At 47.1% G+C, this 26,769-nt stretch overlaps 1 protein-coding gene across 9 annotated transcripts in view; it reads right to left on the reverse strand.

The window, feature by feature from the left end:
• The window catches only part of GLMN (glomulin, FKBP associated protein), a 1,004,137-nt gene that overhangs the window by 954,782 nt on the left and 22,586 nt on the right, over positions 1-26,769 (reverse strand). For all 9 annotated transcript variants that reach the window (XM_069641799.1, XM_069641796.1, XM_069641800.1 and 6 more), the window contains exon 2: positions 13,476-13,552. In XM_069641799.1, coding sequence (XP_069497900.1) covers positions 13,476-13,514 — 39 coding nt within the window. In that variant the 5' untranslated portion in view covers positions 13,515-13,552. The remainder of the gene's footprint in view (positions 1-13,475; positions 13,553-26,769) is intronic.

The following is a 26,769-nucleotide window of genomic DNA, read 5'->3' on the forward strand; positions in this document are numbered from 1 at the left end:
GTTATTGCAGGCCCAGGCAGGGCACACTCCTTTACCGAATTCCGGTGGTACTTCCACATCAATGGGTTTGAATAACCCGGTACAAATCAATCTACCTGGACACATGCCTTTGGCCCCGCCTGAACATTTTGCGGGGGACCCCAATAAATATGCCGTCTTTATGAACCAATGTCGTTTACACTTTCTATGCAGACCCGGGGCCTTCCCTAACGACCAGACCAAGGTAGCCTTTATACTATCTTACCTCAGTGGCAGTGTTGCCGATTGGTCTATTCCATTGGTAAACCAGGATGATCCCATTCTCCAGGATTTTCAAAGCTTTCAGGCCAGCATGGAAAGATTGTTTGCTCGACACTCTCAAGGACAGGCCCTTGATAACGAACTGCTATCCTTACGACAAGGTAATCAGGATCTCCTGTCCTACATTGCCACCTTTAATAGACTGGTTGTGGAAACTGGATGGCCAGAAAATAAAAGGATCACATTGTTTCATCGAGGCCTGCGCGGAGAGCTTAAAGATGTTCTAGCTGAGATAGTAAATCCACCCCAGATCTGCGCAGACTACATAGACTTTGTGGTTCAACTTGATCACAGACTTCATGATAGAAAAGCAGATCGGTTCAAGTACGAAACCAGAGTACCGATCAAAACCCACGCTAACTCCAAGAGTGCCGATGTATCCGAACCTATGCAAATCGGCGGTGTTAAAGGACCATTAACGCAGAAGGAACGGGAGAGAAGGCGGCAAATGCAACTTTGTCTGTATTGCGGGGGTTACGGTCACTTTCTTCGAAATTGTCCGGTTAAACCACCTAAGAAGGTGGTTGGAGCCACTGATAACGATTTATTGACACCTGATTCGGGAAACGACCTAGCCCGACAAGCGTAGGGGTCCGCTTGCCGAGCTTGAAAACAAACTCTTTGACCTCGCATTTTGTCATGCCAATGGTGCTCGTGGACCCAAAACAGCCTCAGCAGTTGCATGCTATAAAAGCATACATCGACAGTGGAGCTATTGGAAATTACGTAGACCGTGAATTGGCTTCCAGGATTAAGCTCCCTCTCCGCCCGAAAGTAACCCAAGATGTCATTACTACAGTAGATGGAACCGAAATAGCCTCAGGGCCTGTAACGCATTCTACTGTTGAATTGACACTGGTGGGTCAGGATGGACATCGGGAAGCAATCGTGTTTGATGTGATCAAGGCCCCACAATTTCAAGTAATTCTTGGAATTCCTTGGTTAGAAACACATAATCCAAGAATAGACTGGCGAGCAAAGAAGATAGGTTTTCCTGATTGTGAACCAACTTGTTATCCAAGAAATTCAGCTATGGGTTTAGCCTCAGCAACTTCCACCTCTGTACAGCTACCGTCAGAATACCAAGAATTCCAAGACGTTTTTCAGAAAGAACAGGCTAACACGTTACCTCCCCATCGATCTTATGATTGCCAAATCGATCTGGTACCCAATGCTCAACTACCTTGTAGTAGGATTTATGCTCTTACAGAACCTGAGAACCTGCATTTGCGTCAGTATTTAGATCAGTACCTAGCCAATGGTTTTATTCGCCCGTCCAAGTCTCCTGTCTCTTCAGCTTTGCTCTTCGTGGCGAAAAAAGAGGGCGACCTTAGAACATGTATAGACTATCGCGCCCTAAACCAAATAACGATTAAGAATCGTTATCCTCTGCCCCTGATCCCTGAGCTTATCGACCAGGTGAAAGACGCTAGTGTGTACACCAAGTTAGATCTCCGAGGAGCTTATCACCTGGTGCGTATAAAAGAAGGCAACGAATGGAAGACTGCATTCCGCACCAAATTTGGGCTCTTCGAATATCAGGTGATGCCCTTCGGTTTGTGCAATGCACCTGCCGCCTTTCAGTACTTTATGAATGATGTTTTTCGGGAACTTATTGATGTCTGTGTCATTGTTTATATTGACGACATCCTGGTGTACTCTTCTTCAGAATCCGATCACAGAAAACATGTTAGGGCAGTTCTTGAGAAATTGCGCCAGCACAAACTATTTGCCAAGCTCGAAAAATGCGTTTTTCATACCACAGAAGTTGAGTTTCTCGGATTCATCCTGACACCTCAAGGAGTCCGAATGGACTCGCGAAAGGTGGACGCCATCCTCAAATGGCCATCTCCTAGCTCGGTGAAGGGAGTTCAGAGCATGCTTGGCTTTGCCAATTTCTATCGAAGATTCATCCCGGAATTTTCCCGAACAGTCCAACCCATCACAGCTCTCCTAAAGAAAAATAAACGCTTCGAATGGACTCTTGAGGCTGAACAAGCCTTTCAGGACCTGAAAATCAAATTCACCTCTGCACCTGTATTGAGGCACCCGCACCCAGATCTCCCTTACATTGTGGAAACCGACGCATCCAGTTCGGCCATGGGAGCTGTCCTGTCGCAAAGAGACCCAGAAACTAACCAACTACACCCTGTGGCCTTTTGGTCCAGAAAATTCTCTCCTCCTGAAATCAACTATGCAATTACCGACAAAGAGTTACTGGCTATTAAATCTGCTTTCAAGGCTTGGCGTCACTACCTTCTCGGGGCCAGACACACCATCACCGTAATTACAGACCACAGAAATTTGCAGTATTTAAAGACGGCCAGAGCTCAATCTTCACGACAACTCCTATGTGCTCTATTCTTTGCGGAATTTGATTTTGTAATTACCTATCGCCCTGGCTGCAAGAATGGTAAAGCAGACGCCTTATTCCGGATTGGCATGGAAGAACCCAATTCGAGTTTAGAACCTGTGCCACTCATACCTGAACAAAGAATCTTAGGCTTAACTTCATTGCAAACTATTGAGGATATCCAAACGCAAGTAAAACAACTTCTAGACTCTTCAGCCTTACTGGAACGGAGTCAAAAGGGTCCTCATTACACCGTTAAGGATGATTTACCCTACTTCCAGGAGCGGTTGTTTCTGCCAAGTAAAGAATTGCAGGAACTTGTTAGTGCCCATCATCATGAATCATTAATGGAAGGACACCCTGGTATCGCTAAAACGGAGGAAAAAATCAAACGCCACTTCTGGTGGCCTTCTTGGAGAAAACACATAGTCTTTTGTGTTGTCTTGCGGAATTTGCGCCCAAAACAAGGGTCAAAAGAAAAGGCCAGCCGGCCTACTTCAACCCTTGGATATTCCACCGGCACCATGGCACACCTTGTCAATGGACTTCATAACTGACCTGCCTCCTTGTGGTGGTTACAACACTATCCTTGTAATTGTGGATCTATTCTCCAAAATGGCCCACTTTATCCCTTTAAAAGGGTTGCCTTCAGCTTCCACCTTGGCCAAGGAATTTCTGGATAATATAGTTTGCATACATGGTTTCCCTTCCATATTAGTCTCGGATCGTGGAAGTCAATTTATCTCCCATTTTTGGAAAAAGTGTTGTCAACTAGCACAAATAGATGTGCGGTTATCCACCAGCCACCACCCCCAGACCGACGGACAAACCGAGAGAACCAATCAGACTCTCGAGCAATATCTTCGGTGCATGTTACACCAATCCGAGTTAAATTGGAAAGACATCCTTTGGATCGCAGAATATGCATACAACAATTCAGTGCATTCTGGAACCGGACAAACTCCTTTTTATACTTTGTATGGTCACCATCCTCGGACCTCTGACCTAGATCCACCTCTGACTCTGGAAATGCCTGCAGTAAATCATCTGCATTCCACAATAACCCGAGTCTTCAAAGAAGCTGCAACTCATTTACAGCAAGCCAAGAAAAAGTATAAAGAAAACGCTGATTTGCACCGAAATAAAACTCCTTCTTACCAAGTAGGAGACCAGGTATGGCTAGCAACTAAACATTTACCCCTCAAGGGCCCGCGAACCTTCAATCCCAGATTCATAGGACCTTATCCCATCAAAGCTATAATCAACCCAGTGGCCTTTAAACTGGATTTACCGTCCAACATGTGTATTCATCCAGTTTTTCATGCGTCACTTTTGAAGCCAGTACAACCCGGAACCCGACTGTCCAAGTCTCCAGACCCAGTTCAAATTGAAGGGGAATTAGAATTTGAAGTTAAAGACATTTTAGACTCCAAGGTGTTAAAGTCGAAACTCTTCTATCTTGTTGACTGGAAGGGATATGGACCTCAGGAGAGATCGTGGGAGCCTAGTAACCATGTTCACGCACCTCGATTAATACAAAGATTCCACCGGAGATTTCTGAACAAGCCAAAACCCCCGGAGGGAACAACCTTGGGAGGGGCCTTGAGGGGGGGGGGTACTGTCATGATGCCTACCTCCAAGGAGCCAGGTCCGACCCAGCAACCCCAGAGGCAGGCATCATTCCCCCCCAGGGAAGTTCCAGCGGGCCCAAGCTGGGGCCCTTTGGACGCAGTCCTGGCGCCTTAGGCGCCAGGCTCATGTTGGACCCCAGTCCTGGCGCTTTAGGCGCCAGGCTCATAAAGCTGGACATGTGTTCAAGTGTTTTAGTGTGCACTTACCTGATGCAGACCATGCTGCTACATCCAGGCCCTCTTGAGGCCTGAATGGGACTACTATACCTGTGGGGACTACTTTCCACCCGGGTGTGGTCGGGGAAGGATACATACCTGATCGGTGGAAGGGTACATACCTGGAACTTCTTCCAAAGCTATTTAAACCCCACCGAACAGCCACAGGTGCTTCGCGTTGTTCTGCACATAGCAGCTGGACGCTCACCGTGTCTGCTCCTGCTTCTGGACTCCAGCCACGCCTGTCAGCATCCTGGGACACCTGCAAAGGGTGATAAGAAGAGAATTGGAGAGGAAGAAGGCCTTACCTGCTAAACCTGCATCACGGAGACATCTCACCGACAATCCTGAAAAGGAAGACATCATTTTTAAAAGCATTTCGCTCCGATCGCTGCAGCGCTGCATTTCACTCACCTTTCTTGGGTGCCTCCATCTTCAGCAGCGATCATCCGGATCCGCAGCCACTTCCCAGAGCCTAGAGAGAAAAAGACAAGAACACAAGGTGAGAGAAAGAAGGGAATAGGAAAAGCTCAGTTTCCTTCTAAGACTTACCTGTTGGGTCATTCCCATTTCATATCGGGTCTTGCTGCTTCCAGGCATTTTCCGGACCCCGGCCCCTATGGGGAAAAAAGACAAAGACAATAGATGAGCGAATGCAAAATCATTACCTGAGCGCTCATCTAGGACTTACCTGATCTTTACTGGAACTGCACGTTTCACTTCGGGTCGGCGCCATATCTCCGGCATTCCGAACCCCGGCCCCTGTGGGGAAAAGACATCAACATTAGCGCTTTGTTGCAAGAAGTCTCCAAAGGAATCTTCATTCATCACCTGAAAAAGACAATGAACATTATTATTTAAAGCTTGAACTTTTGAACTTGCAACAGAACTTTTACAGCGCCTTACCAGTATAATCAAGCTTACCTGAACTCCCATCCAACCTCAATCCAGTGAAGTAACTGGGGTCAACGCGCCCCTGCGTCAGAAGCAGGATGGAGAGCTCGTCCTTTCAGACCCTAAGGTGAGACTTCACGGGGAATCGTGGAAGGGTATCGAGGAGGGTTGGAAGGAAGTGGGAGGCTCGAGCATTATTCCGCCAGATTGTAATACTCCCTTTTCACGTACAGGAGGATATTCCTGCGAGCCAGATTAGCCAGAGTTGAGGGGCCCGTCCTATCCATCTTCAGAGCCCTGCGCTTCACCATTGAAGAGGCATCAGCACTCGAAACCAGGCCAGCGCCCCCGTGGGAATCAGGTGAGCGTGACAGCATGGTCTGGACGGCAGTGGCCTCTTCGAAGGAGATGTTCAGCACCCTGAAGATGGAGTGGGCTGGGTTCCCAAATCCGGCTTGTCTGGCTCGGATGAATACCCTTCTGTGAGCGAAAAGGAAGGGTTAATACTCTGCGGGTTTTGTGTTGATCTCCCGTTCCCCTTCTCACCCTCCTTGCAACCCTTCTGTAATTCCCTGTGGAGACTCACATTAGGGATTGAAAAGGCGAGCTCTCCATCCTGTTTCTGATGCAGGGGCGCGTCGGGATCCAGTTACGTCACTGGATAGTAAGTTCGAGTTCGCTTGTCTGCTCCGGTAAGTACCGTAAATGTTTATGGCAAGCTTGAGTCTAAACTGCTCCTCTTCTCTTTTGCAGGTAATGGAAGACTCCGGGCTGAGGGCGGTTTCCGTCGAAAACCTGATTTTCAGGTGAGTTTTGGTGTAGGCCCACTACTGTCTTTTCCTGTCTCTTTTTCCTTAGGGGCCGGAGTTCGAGAATGCCGAAGAAATGGAGCCGGTACGAAGCAGAAGCTGAGTCCGGCCTGTAAGCAGGTAAGTTTAAAATAGTTTGTTTGCTACGGTTCTTGCATTCACTAATGTGATGTTTGCTTTTTCCCCATAGGGGCTGGGGTGCTGAAATGCCCAAGGAATGGCATCGACCCGAAGGTAAGAAGAATTAGCTTGGCGGGTAAGTGCTTCTTGGTTATTTTCCCCTTCTCACCTTGCTTTCTTCTCTTCGTCTCCCCGTAGGCGCTGGAATGCTGCAGGAGATCCGGATGGGTGTCACAGAGCTGAAGACGCCACGTGCAGGTAAGAGAAGTGCGCCGATATGTATGCGACGCAGTGAGTATTTAAAATGATGTCTTTTTGCAGGAACGCTGGCGCGCTGAATCAGGAATGCAGCTTTAACAGGTAAGGTTTGTTTTTTCACCTGTTTCTTCTTCCCTTTTCTATCCTTAGGTGTTTCCAGGATGCTGGCAGGCGTAGTCGAGGACTGGAGCAGGAGCAGGCACGGTGAGCGTCCAGCTGCTATGAGCAGAACAACGCGAAGCGTGGTTTGCTGTCTGGGCGTGGCTTAAATAGCCTTTCAAGTAGTCCCAGGTATGTATCCTTCCACTGAAGGTATGTATCCTGCCACTAGCCACACCCGTGTGGTTAATTAGTTCCTTTTTCATCTGGAAGTTGTAGAATGATCTGCCAGGTAAGGAAATTGCAGCATGGTCTGCCAGGTAAGTTTGCACCAAACACATTTCCTTCCATATCTTGTATGAGCCTGGCGCTGATGGTGCCAGGACTGTTATCCCTTATGAGCCTGACGCCAACGGCGCCAGGACTGAGTCCAAAAAGCCCCTATCTGGGGTGGCTGGGACTTCCATAGTATACATGTTGCCTGCCTCTGAGGGTGCCGGGCCCTGTCTGGCTCCTTGGAGGTAGGCATCATGACACCACTAACAATTTCCCCCTCTGCATACACCTCTCAAACTCCAAACCAAACGCAAACCACAAACCTACAGCACAACAAATGACACTATATTGCAACAACAAACAAAAACCACACACAGACTCACAACAGTACACGACGACTACTGGCCGCAAACACTGCAGGCCCTGCCAACGGACCCACTGGGCTGAGGCCGCCAACAGCACATCACTGCTCTCTTGCACTTTTCCAGCTTCCTCCCACTAACTCACTCCCCCCCTTTCCTTTTCCAGAGCCGCCAGAGCGCCAGGGGACCACTCCGGTGGTGATAGTGCGCAGTACAAATGTCCTTTAACATAAACATTAACATGATGCCAATGCAAATGTTTATACTTACATCCCTTATGATAAACCACACGTGTATAAAGTTATGGAATTTTAGGACGAATCTTTCATACTCAAAATTTCCAAAATGTATCAGAGGGGCGAAACAATGTCTCACAGAGTTCAGAGTTGGAGTGGAATGGTCTCCATAAAATATGTAACCTGCTCATGTCATTGGGTAATATGCCACAACTGTACAAATGTGTAAATTCTGTTATGACTGATTTTTGGCAAAAAGGTCTGTGAGAAGTCTTTTCACATCATAAAAGTACAACCCCTAAACTGAGTCACATTCTAAGAGAGGCAGCCAACGTTGATTGCCCAATCCAGTTGGCAGAGGCGGGTTTAGCAGACCCTGCCCAGCCATATACTTCGATGATGTCACTATGCATTATAAATAAGAGTCCCTGACAAGACTCTAGACACACACACTCTTCCTGAAGTTCCTCCGCTGCATTCCTGTTCCATTCATCATCCAGATGCCAGATCCCACTACAAGGCCAAAGCATTGCTGACCCTACTCCAGGGCCCACTTCAAAACCCAAGCAGTGCTGATCCCATTCCCAGCAAGGCCTCAATTCTGAAAACCCACTAATCTCCCATTAAAAAGGGGAAAGCTGTAGTACCTTTTGCATCTTGAACCAGCCTGGCTTTGCGGCCCACTAACTGCATGCCCGCTGCCAACCTGCCATCCAGCTGACCTTTAGTATCCAGTGCTCAGAACTGCCATTCCAGTCCTTGCCATCCAGTGACCAGAACTGCCGAGCTGTTTGCCAGGCGCGCTGCCGTGTAGTGACCAGAACCCTTGACGGTCCAAAATCCCAAACTAAAAGTGGACTGTAAGTATAATCCCTACCCCATAAAAATCCATAGTCTACTTGTCTTGCATTTGTCCTCATCACACTCTCTAAGTCATCCTGTCCTTATGCTGATAACTTGTTAAAACTGTCAGAATTATCCGTGCAACCCTGCCCTTGCTTTCTAGTGCTAGCACCATTTCTCCTTTCAATTTTGTCTTGTGTAATCCTATGCCATTAGTCATATTTCGAGTGATCGGACTGGTTCCCACCAAGGTTGGGCACTGGGGTGATAGGGTTGAACTCGCAAATCAACCTTGGATCTTACTGTGTCTGTCTTTGGTGGCCTAGCCAGAATACTCTAGTGTAGAGTCAAACTGTTCTTATCACAACTGATTTCCTTTCCTATTTCATGGCTTCATTTTACTCAAAGCGCCCCTTTTTATATCTTGCATACCTCATCCAGTTTCATAGCTAGAGACCTATTGTCAACTCTATATTGTCCCAGAGATATATATCTATCCCCCAACCCAAAAACCTGGTTCATGATCCGTTGTGACCCAGGGTATTTGAAAAGGGGGTGTGATATGAGTGGTGTACCATCTCAAAATTGAATCTGCATAAAATAAGGAGAAAAGCATCTCAATTGTGCGCTACATACTAGGCCGAGACCAAGGTGTGCGTAGCCTGATTGCAATCCTTTAGAACACTTTCGTAGGGGGGGGGCTTACCCTCCCCGGAGTGGCATATTATGTGGCGGAAGACCTACCGCCCATTAGAGTGCATGAGGTTCAACGGGTGATTATGGGCATGAAGGCAGGAATGGCCACAGAGGAAGACAGGTTCTCAATAAAGTTCTATAAAACGTTCAGATCTCTTGCTCCCCATCTAGTGAGAATTTTCAATGCATGCCTGGAAGGTGAGGCGGTACCCGACACAATGCTGTTGGCAAAAATAATAGTGATACATAAGGAGGGAAAGAGGACCATGAAGTACTCCTCCAACAGCCTCATCTCCCTTCTGAACAATGATGTGAAAATTCTCGCAAAACATCTTGGGAGCGAGGCTAGAGATGAGAATGCCAACATTAATCCATGGGGATCAAGTCAGCTTCATCCGGTGGAGACATGGATCAGATAATATACGGAAAACTATGCATCTGGTCCACTGTGCTCAGATGGAGGCTTACAATGCCTGCATAGTTTCTTTAGACTCAGTGAAAGCCATTGATAGGGTGGAGTGGCCCTTTATGATGAAAGTCCTGGGGATGATGGGGTTTGGTTTGAACTTTCGGAAATGGGTTTTTGCGCTTTATTGCGGACCCAGGGGGAGGGTTCAAGTAAATGGGGGTCTTTCAGAGGTATTTAGGCTAACAAGGGGCACAAGACATGGTTGCCCTCTTTCCCGACTATATGCCTCAACTATGGAGCTCTTGGCAGTTGCAATATGCAAATATCAACGTATTAGGAGGGTATCTAGCGGGGAGATTGAATTTAAACTTTCGCTTTTTGCAGACGGTATTCTGGGGTATCAAACTAATGTATAGCAGTCACTCCCGGCACTAATGGAGCGGTTCCATGTGAAAAGGTTGCTGCGAAAAAAGTTGCTGTCTAAACCGGTCTTCTTTGTGTGCATTTTTTATTGCATTGAAATGCAGGGGAGACCCCCCCATGCCACTATACTGCCCTTGCTGTAACGTATCACCCTTACCCACCCCCACATATAAATGCAGTAAAAAAATGCATTTTTTAAAACTGCTTTTTCAGCCACGACTTTTTTGCAGCAACTTATGCCCGCCTCTCGGTTTTAAAATGAATGTGCAGAAATCATGCATTATGCAGATCTGAATGCAAAGTCCCCCATTAAACCCATGAAAGAGATACTTGGGCATGACGATAGAACATAAAAGTATTCCATGCCTGGGATTTGAATCACGGGAGACCTGGGCGAGCTGGTGAAAATTTATTATGACCCCTTTTTGGAACAACTGAAACTAGATTTGAAACAGTGGACACCTTTAATATTAAAATGGAACGGTCGAATGACCTTTGTCAAAATGAATGTAGTCTCCCGTATTTATTTACTTCCATCCCGAAAAGATTTTTTCTTGACCTAACCCGAGAAATCTGCAGATTTGTCTGGCAAAATAAGACTCGGAGGGTGAAAAATGGCAACTTTGATGCTCAGGACAGACAGGGCTGGGTTTGGATTTCCCCGATATCCGAATATACTATAAAGCCACACAATTGCATGTAATACTAGACCATATGAGGGACAACATTAAGACCTACTGGTCTTACCTTGAAGATCAGGTGGCTCACACATTAAAGGTCAGATACTATCTCTGGTCTCCGACCCGGAGCGACTGCGATCTCACCGCACATTAGGGGTTCTCTATTCGATCTGGGATCAACCACGTATTCTCATCGTGGCCCTTGCCATTGTCTTTGGTGTGGGCCCCCCCTTCAATCTGGGACTGCGACACTCGCAGAGATGGTCAGACCTGGGCCTCGAGAGGGTGGGTCAACTATTTAAGGAAGGAACGTTCCTGGATATGCAATCAGTGCAAGTGATGCTGGGGAGGGACACACTCTCTGTTTTCTTTAGAATATATGTGTTAAGGGAACATTGACTGACCCCAAGTGAAGAGATTTAGCAGCAAGAGAGCTTACCATGTTTGAAAAGGCTCTGGGCTTATCGTGCACAAGAAAAGCATCCTATCTAAACTGTACAAGGCCATGAACTTGTCATATATGGCAGGGAGACAAGCGTTCCAGAGATACTGGGCTGACCTGGTGGGGGAAAGTATTTCAGAAGAGGACTGGGCGAAAATGTATAAAGTCACTTTCCACAGCAATCTATTTAACTCTTCCTCGGAGCAGAATTATAAAATGCTGGTGGTTGGCATAGAGATCCAATGAGGCTCTCCAGAATGTTTGTGGAGTCCTCTCCACTCCATCCCAGGAACTGTGGCCAGGTGGGATCTCTTTCACACATGTGGTGGCAGTGTCCTAAGGTTAAGGTGTTCTGTGATGAAGTGCTGAGCTGGATGAGGGACATTACGGGAATTCGGTTAGGTTTAGACCCGTTACAGATGCTCTTGGGAGTCCCAGTTAAAGGGAGGAACGAGCATACGCTCGCCAGTATGTGGGAAGCAATCCTTAGAGCAGGACGGCTGGCCATCGCCCAAGGGTGGAAAAATGAAAAACTCCCATCCAAGGAGGTTTGTGAACAAAAAGTACATGCCATGATGGCGATGGACAAATTGACAGCAGTAGTGAACGATAACCTGGAGACATTTAGAGAGGATTGGAGTACGCTCTATTATAGCTGGGAGCTGGAAGTAGAGGACGCTCCAATCTCCGCTGATGAGGGAGTGGGTGTATAGGATACGGAGTATCTCAGAGGAGCCAAATTACCGGAGCTTGTACACAGATGGAAAATTGCTCCAGAAACATTAAATGGTATGAACCCATAGTATACAGTAACTTCTTGGAGACTGAACATTGTTTAGATGGGAGGGAGGGAGTGAAAGGAGGGAGGGGAGCACCTTATTTAGAGCTTTTGCTAATTGTTGGCTCAACGTTGGCCCGACAGGCCTGAAGAGATACATTTTCAATCCAGAGTTGTTGGACTTCAATTGCCGGGAATGTTCATAATCCCAAAAAGTAACATATGTTTAGTTCCTTATCAAATGTCAATAGCAATTATGTTTTTTTTTTAAAGTGTTGCAGAAGAAGTGGCAAGACCACAAACAAATTACATTGTGAATAGTTGTGGAAACATCCTGACAGATCAAATTTGCTGATGCAAGTATTTTGGGAACTTACCCTGACAGAAGTATTTTTGTTGATACTGAGAAGCAGTTGTGTAGAGATAAAAAGCTTACTGAACATTCTGAACTGCTGATCAAGTATAATTGAGAAGCCTACTGGAGTAAGAGGATCTTTATTAGAACTTTGTTGCAAGACTCAATTTCCTTATTCCTTTGAACTGTTGATTGAAATCCTGATTGAATCTGGGGAAGGAGGGACTCACCCAAGTTATAAGGAGGAACGGTTACCAGACTTTGAACATAACTGTTAATTGGGTTATTTCTGAATTACCAGCTATCATCCTGTTGTGTTTGTTGTATGTACAAGTGTGAGGGACAGAATCCTTTTGTTACAGTGTTTCCTTTAGTTATTTTGATAGGTAGGGAAATCCTCGTTAGGGTAGGGATAGTGAGGCGTTTATCAAACATTTTGAATTTAATAAAATGGCATCTTTTGAAAAACCCTCACAAGGTTGTCTGCTTCACAAGTGTAAGCACTTTTGAATACCAAACGGAATGAAAGCAAGTTTTTAATATTGATCGGAGTGAACCAAAGTTTGGGAATCTGCCTGATACAAGGAATGGTGGTGTATGGAAAACCAAACACTGGAAAAAGCCAAGAGAATCCAAAGAACTGTATTATATGAGAAAACAAGCATTGGCAGAGCTAAGAGAATACAAGAAAGCATAACAAGTGCATGGTGGCAGCCCAAGTCACGGTACAACATCAGGCGAGTGTGATATAAGTGAATGAATCAAGCATTACTGTCAAGTTGGAGCAGTGGCTCAGTGTTAATGGAAAATCAGCAATTATGGTGTATTGGTTGTGTGAAGTGTAATGGGTGGATATTGTGGTCTGACAACTGCACCTAGATCGAGTGCACCCCTGCATGGAAAAGCCACTGAAACACATATTAAGAAGGTTGTGTTTGAACTGTAAAGAGCTTTTATGTGATGTTGAAGTCAAGAAACGGAACTACATACATGAACAAGTGAAAAGTAACAATATCGGACGAGCTGGGAAGTGTCCCAAGGAATTGTGGTGTTTTGAAAAGCTGAAGATTTTGAACTCTTGGGAAAGTGACCTCCTGCGCCTTATGAACTATTCTTGGAGAAGTAAAGCTGATAGTAAGCCAGGAGCCGGAACAAACTATGAACCTTTATTTTGAATAACACTTAGTTTGATGCCCAACATCCCTACACATTGTATACAGTTAGATGTAAGGGCAAGTATAGGTTTTGGACACAGGCAGACATTTTCAAATATCTGTACCCTAAGAATTACTTACACATCTTTGCGTAATTGCATGAAGTTCTTCCACAGCCATCTTTCATAGATGGAGCTGTAATTTTTCCTCAGATGAAACTGCAATAAAAGAAATATATACCTTGTGAAATATATAGGAATACCAATAAAAAGCTGAACAGTGATACTAGTGAACGTTACAGGTATGCTGAAATAACCCTCCTCAAAAACCAGTATGCAAAATGGATACCCTGAGGGGGGACCTGAGGGTTCTCTCCTTCCATGAGGAATTCAAATATTGCAGATGTGAGCCAGTTCTTCTGCAGTACACAATATTGTTCTGAAGATAATTTACATGCCTATCAGAGAATTGGGCACCGACTAGTCAAACATATGCACAGCCAATAGAAGGGGACTGAGCACTCACAGGGTGTTAATAGGACGATCCATGTACCCACCTCCCACTTATCAAAATTCACCATATGTGATTGGGTCAACGGCTTGGTTGGCCCCGTCAGTGCAGAACAGAGATCCCCCGTCACAACCTGGGGTATGCTCCCCACCCGGGTACATGACAGTGCTGCTCCGACTACAGAAGTGGTGTTAGCGAGTTAGGGGTGCCCCAGTCCGTGAACCCCTTGAACATGCCAGGGGTTCTTGTAATAGTTGTACCACGTCTTCCAGCCTGTTGTGTGGCCCAAGTTCTTTTTCATTTTCAGCCGAAGCGCCAGCTTCAGAATCCCATTAGGCAGCAGGAGAAAACACCACAAGTTGAAACTGGTAGGCTGAGGGGAGTCTTGATCACCTGACACAATCCACAATGTGGATAGGCAAGGGGGGGGGGACAGAGGGGAGGAGAGCGCAAGACGGAAAGACCGCAAGGGGGCAGGGGAAAGAGCGCCAGTGGGGAAAAGGGGATGAGATGGGGGGGCGCAAAGGGGCAGAGAAAGAGCACAAGGGGGCAGGGGAAAGAGCAACAGGGGGTGGGGGAAAGAGCACCAGGGGGGAAAGAGAGCCAGTAGGGGTGGAGAGAGCCGGCGGGGGAAAGAGAGATCGGAAAGAGAGCCGAGGGGGGGGGGGAAGAGAGCTGGGGGGGAAAGAGAGCCGGGGGAAAGAGATCGGAAGGAGAGCCGGGGGGGAAGAGAGCACGGGGGGGGAAAGAGAGCCGGGGGGGAAAGAGAGCCGGGGGGAAAGAGAGCCGGGGGGGGGGAAAGAGAGTCGGGGGGGGGGGGAAAGAGAGTCGGGGGGGGAAAGAGAGTCGGGGGGGGGGGAAAGAGAGCCGGGGGGGGAAAGAGAGCCGGGGGGGGAAAGAGATCGGAAAGAGAGCCGGGGAGAAGAGAGCTGGGGGGGAATAGAGCAGGGGGGAGAGAGCAGGGGGGGGAAGAGAGCGGGGGAAGAGAGCGGGGGGGACAGCAGGGGGGGAAAGAGAGCCGGGGGGAAAGAGAGCCGGGAGGCAAAGAGAGCCAGGGGGGAAAGAGAGCCGGGGGGGGAAGAGAGCCGGGGGGAAGAGATCGGAAAGAGAGCCGGGGGGGGTAAAAGCGAGCCGGGGGTGGGGGAAAGAGAGCCGGGGGGGGGAAAGAGAGCCGGGGGGGAAAAGAGATCGGAAAGAGAGCCGGGGGGAAAGAGATCGGAAAGAGAGCCGGGGGGGAAAGAGATCGGAAAGAGAGCCGGGGGGGAAAGAGATCGGAAAGAGAGCCGGGGGGGAAAGAGATCGGAAAGAGAGCCGGGGGGGGGGGAAGAGATCGGAAAGAGAGCCGGGGGGGAAAGAGATCCGGGGGGGAAAGAGATCAGAAAGAGAGCCGAGGGGAAGAGAGCTGGGGGGGAATAGAGCAGAGGGGGGAAGAGAGCCGGGGGGGAAAGAGAGCCGGGTGGGGGGGAAAGAGAGCCGGGGGGGGAAAGAGAGCCGGGGCGGGGAAAGAGAGCCGGGGGGGGGAAAGAGAGCCGGGGGGGAAGAGAGCCGGGGGGGGAAGAGAGCCGGGGGGGGAAGAGAGCCGGGGGGGAAGAGAGCCGGGGGGGGAAGAGAGCCGGGGGGGAGAGAGAGCAGGGGGGGGAAGAGAGCCGGGGGGGGAAGAGAGCCGGGGGGGAAGAGAGCCAGGGGGGAAAGAGAGCCAGGGGGGGAAAGAGAGCCAGGGGGGGAAAGAGAGCCGGGGGGAAAGAGAGCCGGGGGGGAAAGAGATCGGAAAGAGAGCCGGGGGGGAAAGAGATCGGAAAGAGAGCCGGGGGGGGAAGAGATCGGAAAGAGAGCCGGAGGGGGGGAAAGAGATCGGAAAGAGAGCTGGGGGGGGAAGAGAGCAGGGGGGGAAGAGAGCCGGGCAGGGGGGAAAGAGAGCCAGGGCAGGGGGGAAAGAGAGCCAGGGCAGGGGGGAAAGAGAGCCAGGGCAGGGGGGAAAGAGAGCCAGGGCAGGGGGGAAAGAGAGCCAGGGCAGGGGGGAAAGAGAGCCAGGGGGATGTGTAGAGGGGAGGTTGAATAATAGGAGTAGCAGCAGGGAGAGAGAGGAGAGAGAAAGATCAGAGTGTCATGATCTCTGCTTCCAAAAGATCAGGACTTGCCCGACTCCCTTGGAAGCAGACCCATAACCCCGGTTCCGAGTGCCAGCCAGTCCCAATTGGGACCTTTTGGACCCTGTCCTGGCGCCAGTGGCACCAGGCTCATAAAGATGTCCAGTCCCAGCGCTGGAAGCGCTGGGCTCATAATGCTTGGGTGGACTTACCTGCAGCAGACCATGCTGCTTACTTACCTGCCAGTTGAACCCCTGATCCTCTTCTGTTTGGGACTACTTTTCCTGTTGGGTGGGGCAGGAGCCACTCCCTAGGTTCAGAACACTGGAACTCTTCTGGAAAGCAGGAACTCTTTTCTTACCTAGGCGTGGCTGTGGAAGGAGACACCTAAGCACTACAGGAGGCTATTTAAACCACACCCGATGGATGAATCTTGCTTTGCGTTATTCTGCATTCTCTGCAGCAGAACGCTCATCGTGTCTTCTGCTTCTGATCCTGGGCATAAGGGAACAAAGGCTTACCATCCCGGAATCCAGTCTTCAGCAGCACCTGTAAAGACAAAGAAAGAACAGGTTAGCACTACGGTCTTCAGTGGCAGCGCATCTCTTACCTGGTCCATCGGCTATCACCAACGCCTCGCGCTGCATTCTGGCATCGGAAAGACAAAGGCTTACCTACTCTTCGCATGCTCCGGAGGTCTTCGCACTGCATTCCGGCATCTGAAAGACAAAAGCTTACCAGCTCTTCGCACGCTCCGGAGGCCTTCGGCGCTGCATCCCGCATCTGAAAGACAAAAGAAGGTGCGTTTAAAGACATTGGGCAACTTTATTACTCACGTGCCATTACTCCTTCCCACGCCGAATCCAGTGGGTATTCCAGCACCCTTCAGCTTCTCTAAAGCTCCGAACTTGTACCTGCAAGATAAAAGGGACCGTTAGTGCGCATCGTGAAGCAGGCTACAAGCGCTTACTTACGTGCTTCCAGGCGCTTCTATTCCTCACGCGGGTTCGATCCTCAACTCTCATCAGCCCGCCATCCGCCATCGCCGGAACCCTGCAAAACAAGGGATATCATTACAAAAGACTTTTAAGACATTTGAAGTGCCCAGAACTTACCGTTCGTGCAGTTAACGACGGACAGCAGTCCTCTGAGGTCAAGAGGCCTGCACCCTTATCCAGTGAAGAAACTGGTTACGGCACCCTGCCCCGAGGCAGATGGAGAGCTCGGCGTTCACTTACCTAAGGTGAGGGCGTTAACCTTTGGGGTTCTACAGGAGAGGAGAAAGGGAAGAGGAGAGAGGCACCCAATAACCCCAGTTCATTAATCCCATATTTTCTATCTGCAGACATCTTACTCTTCGAGTCAGACATACAGTGCACAGAGGTCCAGCCCAAAGAGCCAACCGTGTGTTACACATCACCTTTGAAGATACGGCATTCACCCAGTCAAGACCGGCGCCTCTGCGGGAATCAGGTGAGCGTTACACAGAGACAGAGGAGGTTAGAAAATAAGTGGGAGCAGCAGGAGAGTGCAAAAGATCGAAGACAGCTAGGCAGAAAGAGAAAGATATGAGGGACGAACGGGAGAGGAGGAAGGAAATAGGGCATAGTGGGAGAGAGACAGTGAAAGAGGGGAGGGACAGAGGGAGAGGCAGGGAGCAGGAGGGAGGAAGAGGGAGCGGGAGGGAAAAAGCGAGAGCGAGAGGGAGAGAGCAATGCCACTAATGAGGTCACATTGAACTACTGTCGAAGACTCATATTTACTAGGTTTTTGCACTCAGATAAAAAAGGCAGAACCCAAAGCACCTGAAGGGCCTTGCCACTCCACCCAGTCTGTGATTTTGTTTTACGGACACCAAAGGAACACAGAACAAGCCCACAGGTGGCGGGGACCCTTTAAGGTACTACTTGTAACCCATATAGCTGTGGACGTTAAGGGGATAGCTTCTTGGGCCCATGCCTCACACTTTAAATGTAGTGTGGCACCTGAGAATGGAGGGCAGGCTGCTGATAATTTGCTTGTGGTAGGACTTTTGTATTGAACATTCTTTCACAAACGTAAACATTTGGGCCCAACTGGAACCTTTTATTAGAGGACTGACTAAAGACGATTAATCTCACTAATGCCATCACTACTTCTGAAGTCCAGAATTGACTTTGGAACAAAAGGATATAGGATCTGACCTGGCAAGGGAGGAGGGTAGCAGTGATCTTAAAGGGACCGGACAGCGTGTTGTAGACATGTTACTAGGGTTTATCCCATCACCTGCAAAGTGTAAGTAGGATCAGGTTGTGTACCCCCGTCATGCCATACCCAGTTGGCTATCTAGATGAGGACTATGCCAAGGCTTTAGTTCTATAGTTAACGGAAGTTTGGTTGCAGCTAGTCATTCAATCACCGGTTATTGCCTCAGTTGCCAATGAGCCAAATGTTCTATGGGCCTTGTTTGGAAGGATAGACAACGCAAAACAAGACAATGTAAAGCACTAACCTGGGCATCATGGATCAGGCCCTAGCCTGGTTGACTCCTTCCTCCTGGATCAACCCTCCCAGGTCCGACTTGAGTCCATTCTCTCCACATGTGGTGATCCCCAAACCTCCAACCTCTCGCCCTGGCTTTTCAACGTTTACAGGGCACATCGGGCCCGCCTCATCTCTACCTTCTCTTCCAATGTTCAGTGTTATGCAGATGACACTCAGCTCTCCTTCAGGCTCCCCTCAGCCTCATCTCCCCTCTCGATCGTTCCCGACTGTCTATCTGCGATGTAGGAATGGTGCGCCTCCAATGATCTCTGCCTTAATGCAAGTAATACAGAGATCCTTCTCATTGGGACTCCTTCCTCCCGCTTTCCCTCTTTCATTCTGGTTGTCCTCCTTGGGCCCTCTCCCTAAGCCTTCTTGTGAAGCAAATAAACGTGGTGTCATATTAGACTCCACTCTCTCCTTCTTTCCTCACATCACTGATCTCTATAAGAGGTCCCACTACCAGCTGCACCACCTCAGAGGTATTCTTCCTTGTCTCATTTTCCCCTAGAAGCTCACTGTCTCCAGAACCCTGGCTCTCTATAAGCTGAACTACAGCAACAGCCTCTTTCTAAATTTACCTGCCTCTACCCTTAGCCTTCTGCAACTAACCAGAACAGAACTGTGAGACTTGTCCTTGTCTTCAAGCCCACGGACCGTATCTCTCCAGCCCTGAAATCTCTCCAATGGTCCAGAGTGGCGTCAAGGATCAAATTCAAGACCCTCTGTATTGGCCACAAAGTGTTCTGGGGCCAGGGAGCACACTCTTCCTAAGCACTTTCCTTCTAGAGCCCTTCCTTTCTGCTTCTGCTTTCTCAGACTCTCTCTCCCTTGCGGACATACTGGTCTGCTGCGCCAACTGCTTACCTGGCCACTCCCTGATCCTTAATAGGAACCAGGACCCCTCACGACCAGTAGCCCCATGCACTGCCTCTGGGTTTACCGCGCACTTGTATCTGCAACCCTACATTCCCCTACCTCTTTGCACTTACACCAAGCTGGCCAACCTGGTGGCACCTACTTGAGCCTTGCCCTATTGCACTGTCCCCCCTCCCTTCTCCTGGCACTTCACCTATACCCTTCCCTTGCACTTGCAAGATCTGAATGACACAAGGCCTAGTAAGATCGTTTGTTTTGTCATCCCTTTGTCTCCCCTTCCTTGTCTTCTCACGCCAAGAAACACTTGTGTACTGGCACGTTTATAAATGAAATATATAACAGTTCGAATCCCGGTCCCACGCTCAGAGACTGGTTTCCAGTATTAAAACGTTATCAAATATGACTTATTTAAATAAGCTGTACTAAACCGTCACATGTTTGTACTTCTACTGCTATTAACTTTTATTTTCCAGAAAAAAGGGAATGAAGGAAAGGATATTTGGTTTAAAAATGGTACTGTACAGGTAATTGTGTGGGATATTACGCCCTCCATTTGTGCTCAGCCGTCAGTGAACCTGCGCAGAGTCAACTTTTCTGAAGCAGTGGGCATGGTACCTATACCAGGTTATTACGACAGAGGCGTACTTTCTTTTTGTTATTTCAGAACATGATTAATTACAAAAGAACCGAACAGCAAAAGAGAGTTTTCACGGCTAAACTGAGCTTGTGGTGTTCTCACACTTACAGCAACTGATTTCTCAAGTTCACTTATACATGTCATGAATCCTGTTGAATTCAGGACTGTGGACTACTGTGATCAGTTGTTATATAAAAACCAAACCAGAGAAGTCAGATTATAGGTACACTTTCATGCATTTCTCATTGGGGTCCATGATCATGTTGTTTGCCTGCCTTTCAGATTGCATCTCAATTTCACAACTGTTTCTGGTGTCCAGCAATATGACTAGCGCAGAAGCAACAATTATATTTTTGAGAGTTAAGCAGGAAGGGGGGTGAAATCGGGTATGTTATGAACCATATACCATCCTTGCAACTTGGAATGTTTACAGGGGCCAGCCATTGAGTGACTGATTGGGGTGGCCAGAAAAGGAACTGAAATCATCTTTGGAGCCCATTTGACCAACATGAATGCAAGCATTGGTGAAATGAGTAAATCATCTGCCTTGGGCACAGTGACTAAGGAATTACTGGCACACCTCATCTAGACTAGAATGTCACCTCAGCAGGAGAAGCCTCAGAGTGGGGCTTTGCTTGTGAAAACGTCCAATACTTTCTGAATGGACAGCTACTCAGAATCCATGAAGATGTGTACCATTATGTCTGGCCATGACAGCTCTCGAAGAGGTCATGGGATCCTGTAGCGCTGTGGCCTCCGTGATGGGTTTGTAAATAAAGCAGCTAGAGTTGTGCTTTTTTCAATTTTAGGGGCCCAATGATAGAATCTGGATCCCTGACAAGTCCCATTTTTGCCAGGTCCTTTGGCAGGATGTACCTAGGGCTGGGTGATGCACATTTTTGTGCAGCAAGTGAAAGTTCCTGTTGTGAGAAATCAGTGTCTGACCCGCTAGTCCCAGGGATATATCTCTCTCCCCCCCCCCCAGATTAGCGATACTAAGCAACGGAGTCGTCCAGTGAAAAGAAGTAACCCGTTCGAAAGTATCTGTGAAAGGTGCATTGTTTAAAGCAAAAGAGCAAACAAACAGCCGGAGTGAAAGTAAATAGGGAACGTTGAGTCAGACTGGTCCTGCGGTAGTTAGAAAGAAAAAAACATGCATATTCCATATTCGAAAGAATTTGACAGCCGAAAGTGGTCCAAGCCCGATTGAGGGAGACCTGAACTGCATTAAACAAGGGGAATGGAGCCCCCTTGTAACTTTGTAGGAACTATATCGTAAGAGGTCTGAGCCCGGCAGAACGGGACCTTGTGAATGTTTTGGTTGAAACATTGTCAAAGTTAGAGAAAAGGAACTTTGAGCGTGGAAGGCCTGGTGGGCCTCGATCCACTGTTGTGAACTGTGTAGGAAGCCGAGCCAGAGTGCGTCATCCTGGCTACAATTATCAACTTGCCCCGTGAAGCCCAACGTGAGCAGGAAAGCTGGTTCAGCCACATTATCATTGAACACTGATTTTTCCTTTTACATACATTTTCTCCTTTTTAGATTTTTGGTACAAGAGATAGGGCAGGCATTAGGTTTTGGTTAGTATAGCATTTTGATGTGGCAGACTCCACTAGAAGGGTTTTATTTTTCGTTTGGTCGAGACTATCCCCATCTTAGTTATAGGGCAGAATAGGCGTTTTTCAAATCCCAACATTTTCAATAAAGGTTTTACAAACTGTATCCATTGTGTCAGTGTCAATACTTGTGACACCATGCCTTGCCTACACTGGACAACCAGACTAATTCCTGCTCAATGCTCGGGGGCAACTCTGGATGTAGGCCTAGGAAATTACTTGCAGTTATGGCCCCTCCAATTGCAACTGCTGCAATGTATTAGAAAATTGGAGTCAGGTCAAATACGGTTGGCAGAAAATAGAATCTGCTGTGAGGGATGGGCAACTGAGACGATTCTAAGTGATCCGGCCGCAGCTGATTTTGCCGCGGCCGGAACGTTCGCATGAGAAAGGTGTCCCCCGCAACCCCCGCTCACTATGCCACACAGTATAGTGGGCGGAGATTTGGGGGGGCGACACACCCACAGTCTTTTTTTTTTTAACTTACCTGCTATGCTTCCACCAAAGGTTTGAACTTTTGGTGTTCGAACTTTTGGTGGTAGCATTTTTCGGTCGTTTTGTACGGTCGGACCTTTTATTCGGTCCGATCGTACAAAACCACTGAGACTGCTATACATAATGTCTTCCGGCCAATTGAGAGGTCTAGGCTGGTAAGTGTAGTAGGAGATGCCAGTGGATTGGTCATGCCGTTACCACATAGGTTTTCAAATCTTCTAGAGGTTTCATTCCATGTCCAAAGGGCTACGGGCGTAAAGAAACAGCTGCATATTTTAGAGACGTGCCTGAGGAGGAGAAGCAAGCATTTCAGGTCTCTTGCCGGTATGTCACCTTGTGCACTCCATCTGATGTCATGTGTTTGGTGGCTTCCCTTGCCTTGTCGTGCCTAGAAATGCTTGTGTACAGGCGCATTATAAATGACATATCAAATCACCTTATCTGTGTTGATAGTGTGGGCAGCGCATTTAACGACCACCACTACAAAAGGCTGGGAGAGCTCAAAATTCAGTGTGTCTAGCAACGTGGCATGCTGTATAGGGGAACCATCCACCATCCTGAAGCCCCTCCTTTTCCACCATGACAGACCAGCATGCACTGTTGTAGTGACGTATGCAGAGTCTGAATAAATTGTCACGTGACAACCCTGTGATGACCCTAGCGCACTGAGATCCGCTACCTGTGCTGAATAATATATGGGCTATATTTTCAGAATTAAGGTCTCATATTCACTGTCTACTAGGCACGCCACTGCTGCACCAGTATGCCTGGGTCCTGGTCAATTGTCGCTGACCAGTTAACAAAGAGGATTCCCCCCCACCCACTCCCCTCGAGTGGTAGGTCTCATGCCTTGGGAATGTCACCCCCCGCCCCTCGTATGACACAAAGTTGTGTATGGCTAGGCCCTCATCAGTGCACATTTCAGTTATGAATGTTACAGGGTTCACTTTGCTGCTGCGTTTGCAGTTTTGAAGATCCTTCCACAAGGCATGTGAGAAAACAGCTAGAGTTGAGGTCCAGGTGCATTTCTCACCTCGCCAGCCCAAATGAAGTGCTTTGCTTACCCCACTCCACAGTTTATGAAAAAACGTGCAACTATACAAAAGTAAAATTAGCCCCAGTTACCTTGAACCAAGAGAACCGAAATAAATTGGTTAAGTAAACCAGAGTTTAAGTGTGGTGAACACAGAATTTGTAATTATTCCATTGATAAAACCAAAACTATTTATTACTGAATGGCTATGTGAATAAGGTAGGTTTCCTTTATGAACTCTGACACCAAATGTATTTTTTATAGTATAACATATATGTGCTATGTTATGTTATTTGGCATTTATATAGTGCTCTATATATCAAAGCGCTTGTGGGTTGAACGCCCTCAGGGACCGTAGTTCAGGTTAGTCGAGAGAGTAGGGTATTATAGGGTGCTTGGGTGCACTCAATATGTGAGCAGCTGATGCAATTAGCAGATGGTATGTGCATCCTAATATTGTGGCGGTATTGAGAGATCAGTTGAATGCATGCAGTCTGGTGGTTGGTCTCCAAGATTGCATTCTGGTGGCATTAGGCTTGTGTAGGACGCTTATGTGTGCAGCTTTACTTTACTTTACTTGATTTGTATGGAGCAACAATGGACCCAGAGGCATGTTGGCGTGATCATAAAGAACAAACACATAAACACATAGACAAAAAGTCAAAACCAGGTGGGGGAATCAGGAAGCAGGGCTAGGCTGTTTTTTTTCGTGGGGGCATAGCTGCGCTCTAGCAAGATGTTGGGGTGTTCATAAAGTATTGTCTGTATGTGAGCAGCTAGACCGAAATTGATCAAGCGGTGTAGCTGCGCTCTATTGTGTGTTGGTGTAGAGTAGAGAGTGAGCATAGTGATAGGAGAGATGAGTGTTTGGAGTGGATGCTTTATTCTTACAAGGCCACTATTCTGGAGTACATTCACGCGTTTCACGACAGCTCGACTCAGAGGGTGATGGCAGAGGAAGCAGCTAGGCATGTGTAGTGGACTCAGGAGGCGGCTAGTCTGTTAGTCTGTAGTCCTATATCTAGCGCCTGCACGACGCTAAGGTTGTCATCTATGGTAACAGTTTCTTGATTCTGTCTTGGTGACTTGTTAGTCGTTTTCAGTGGTGTCATTGCTCGGTATCATCATGTGTGGTAAACATTACAGAGGCACCAAACGGAAACTGAACACACATTTTTGAACACCTAAGAGGGACATAGGACAAAGACTTAAGACAACCACTGAGGATTCACTGGGAATTGGAGCATAAGGAGGGTGCTCTGGAGAATTTAGAGTTCGTAGGTTTAGAGTGAATTAAACCCTTAGAGAGAAATGGAAACTGGGAATTAAAATTAAGACAACGAAAAGCCATTCGGATTTAGAATATGACAGGAACAGAATTAGATCTCGATCAAGACCATGAACACAAGTATTTCTATAATAGTTGCTGCTTTAACACCCTCTGTTGCTTCATTGAAGAAAAGCATTATTAACACAGTACTGGTACTTTTAAGATTGAGTGCCACTTGGGACAGATATTTATGTTGCAAAAATTATAAAGAAAAATACAAAAATAGGGTTATGACCAAATATAAGAATTAGCAAGAGATACTATGCAAATATTTACTTTTATTGATTACAAAGGACTACCAGTAAACCTAACTAATAATAATTCTACTTTTCAAAAAATATAAGTATTACATAAATAATATTATATACAAGGTGTAAAATAGTAGAATCTGAATCTGTTTAGACCGGGTAAGACAATATAATGCTGGCGTGATGACATGGTTGTATAATGTTCACAGATGACATAATCATGTTTCCAGCGCACACATGGGAGACACCATTTAGGGCTTACCGGTATAAGAAGCCACTAGCACACATAATAGGTAAGCTAGCATGGGCTTCAGAAGAAGAATATTGTGCAAAAGCCAAATGGCATCCTAAATTGCAGAAGATAGATATGACCATATTAGTATTTAAATATACATTAATTGAGAATTCAAAAATGGATCCCATCATCAAATTCAGATTTAAACTTTTTTGCTAAAGTTTAAATCGTTATTTGATACAAGTAAACAATGAAATTTTCAGCAGTATAAAAGAGGAAAAAACAGGAATTCCTCTGCAATATTTAACATAAACAACAGGAGGTACTTACATAAAATAAGATATGTACCACTCAAACATGTATGTATTGCGATTCAGCTGGGAAGCAATCAGGTAACCCAACTAAAGGACTATTCCACAACTAATAAGTTTTGAAAAAAGCCTAACAGATCTCTAATCAGGGGCACGTATGGTATTTCTTTCAGGTATTTTTATTTATTTGAAAGGTTAACTGGAAAACATTCCAGTGACAACTCCAATAATGAATCTAAACAAATATGTTTACCTGCAATACAAAAACATTCTACTTCCAGAAATGTCATAATTTGTTAGTAAAGAGTGAGAAAGTGACAAACAACTGCCAAAGTTAAACGCTTCAGGAATAAAACTTCAAATGTATAAAGATGGTATGTAAATTAGTTATTACAGTTGTAGCTGTTAAATTAAAGAGTTGTCATATAGGGAATGTCGAAGTGGGTGTAAGATGATCCCTCAACCAAATGCATGCAATAATGTGACTATACGAGGAATATTCAATGGACATTAAAGGCAGAAGTCTACCACTTGAGAATACCAGTTGTACATGAAGAATAGTTGTGTGCTAGTGTGTTAACAGTTCCTGTTTTTTAAAAGGTTTTTCAATCCATGTATAATATAGGTTGGCTGATATTATATTTATTCAGCCTTAAGAAAGAGCTTTGGAAGGCTCGAAACATGTTGACCGTTCAACTTCTTTCATTACAAGATTAATGCATATGCCTGATAAATATATTACAGTTTCACTACTAGTACCCCTTTATGTGTAATTGTTCATGAAATTGCGCTCCTACCAATTTACCTACCTCTTTGCCTCTGCTTTTTCTCCCCATCTCCCCTGCTGATATCCTGAATGAAACAGCTCGGGTTACCTGGCCACCCTTTCTGATCTCTGGCCCAGGCCCTGTCAATTGCCCACTTGCACTGCCTCCGTGGCAACCCTTGCACCTGGGGACCGTTGTTCTGTATCCCTACAGTCCCCTAGCAGCACTTTTATCTGCACTTCCTTGCACTTGCCACCAGCTGGCCGTTTATTTATTTTCTTATTTATTCCACTCCCCCCCCCCCCCATTTACTGCACTTTCCCCTCTCCCTTCCCCCGCGCACTTTTCCTTTTTCCCCCTTCCCATGCACTTGCGCGATCTGAATGACACTTGGCCTAGTAGGATCGTTGTCTGTCCTCCCTTTGTTTCCCCCCTTGCCTTGTCGCGCCTTGAAACACTTGTGTATAGGCGCGTTATAAATGCCATAAATCATATCATATCAGATCATAGCATATCACGAGCGGAGCCAGGACAGCCAACAGCATCTCTTGTGTCTTCGGTGGGGCTAACTTCACACAAGTACACTAGTAGTTGGCAGTGTGTTACCGAGTGACGTTCGCCGTTCGTGGAGCCGACTAACACACTACCATGAGGAGTTTTACATTAAACCTGCATCACAGAGGTTGCGTCTCCCCTGGGGAGTGCACATGCGCCTCCACCGCCACTTTTTGGAGCATCCAGAGATGTGCTGACTTTCCATCAT

This window comes from Ambystoma mexicanum, chromosome 1q, assembly GCF_040938575.1.
Source record: "Ambystoma mexicanum isolate Mex_15411 chromosome 1q, UKY_AmexF1_1, whole genome shotgun sequence".
In the NCBI taxonomy this organism is placed as follows: domain Eukaryota; kingdom Metazoa; phylum Chordata; class Amphibia; order Caudata; family Ambystomatidae; genus Ambystoma; species Ambystoma mexicanum.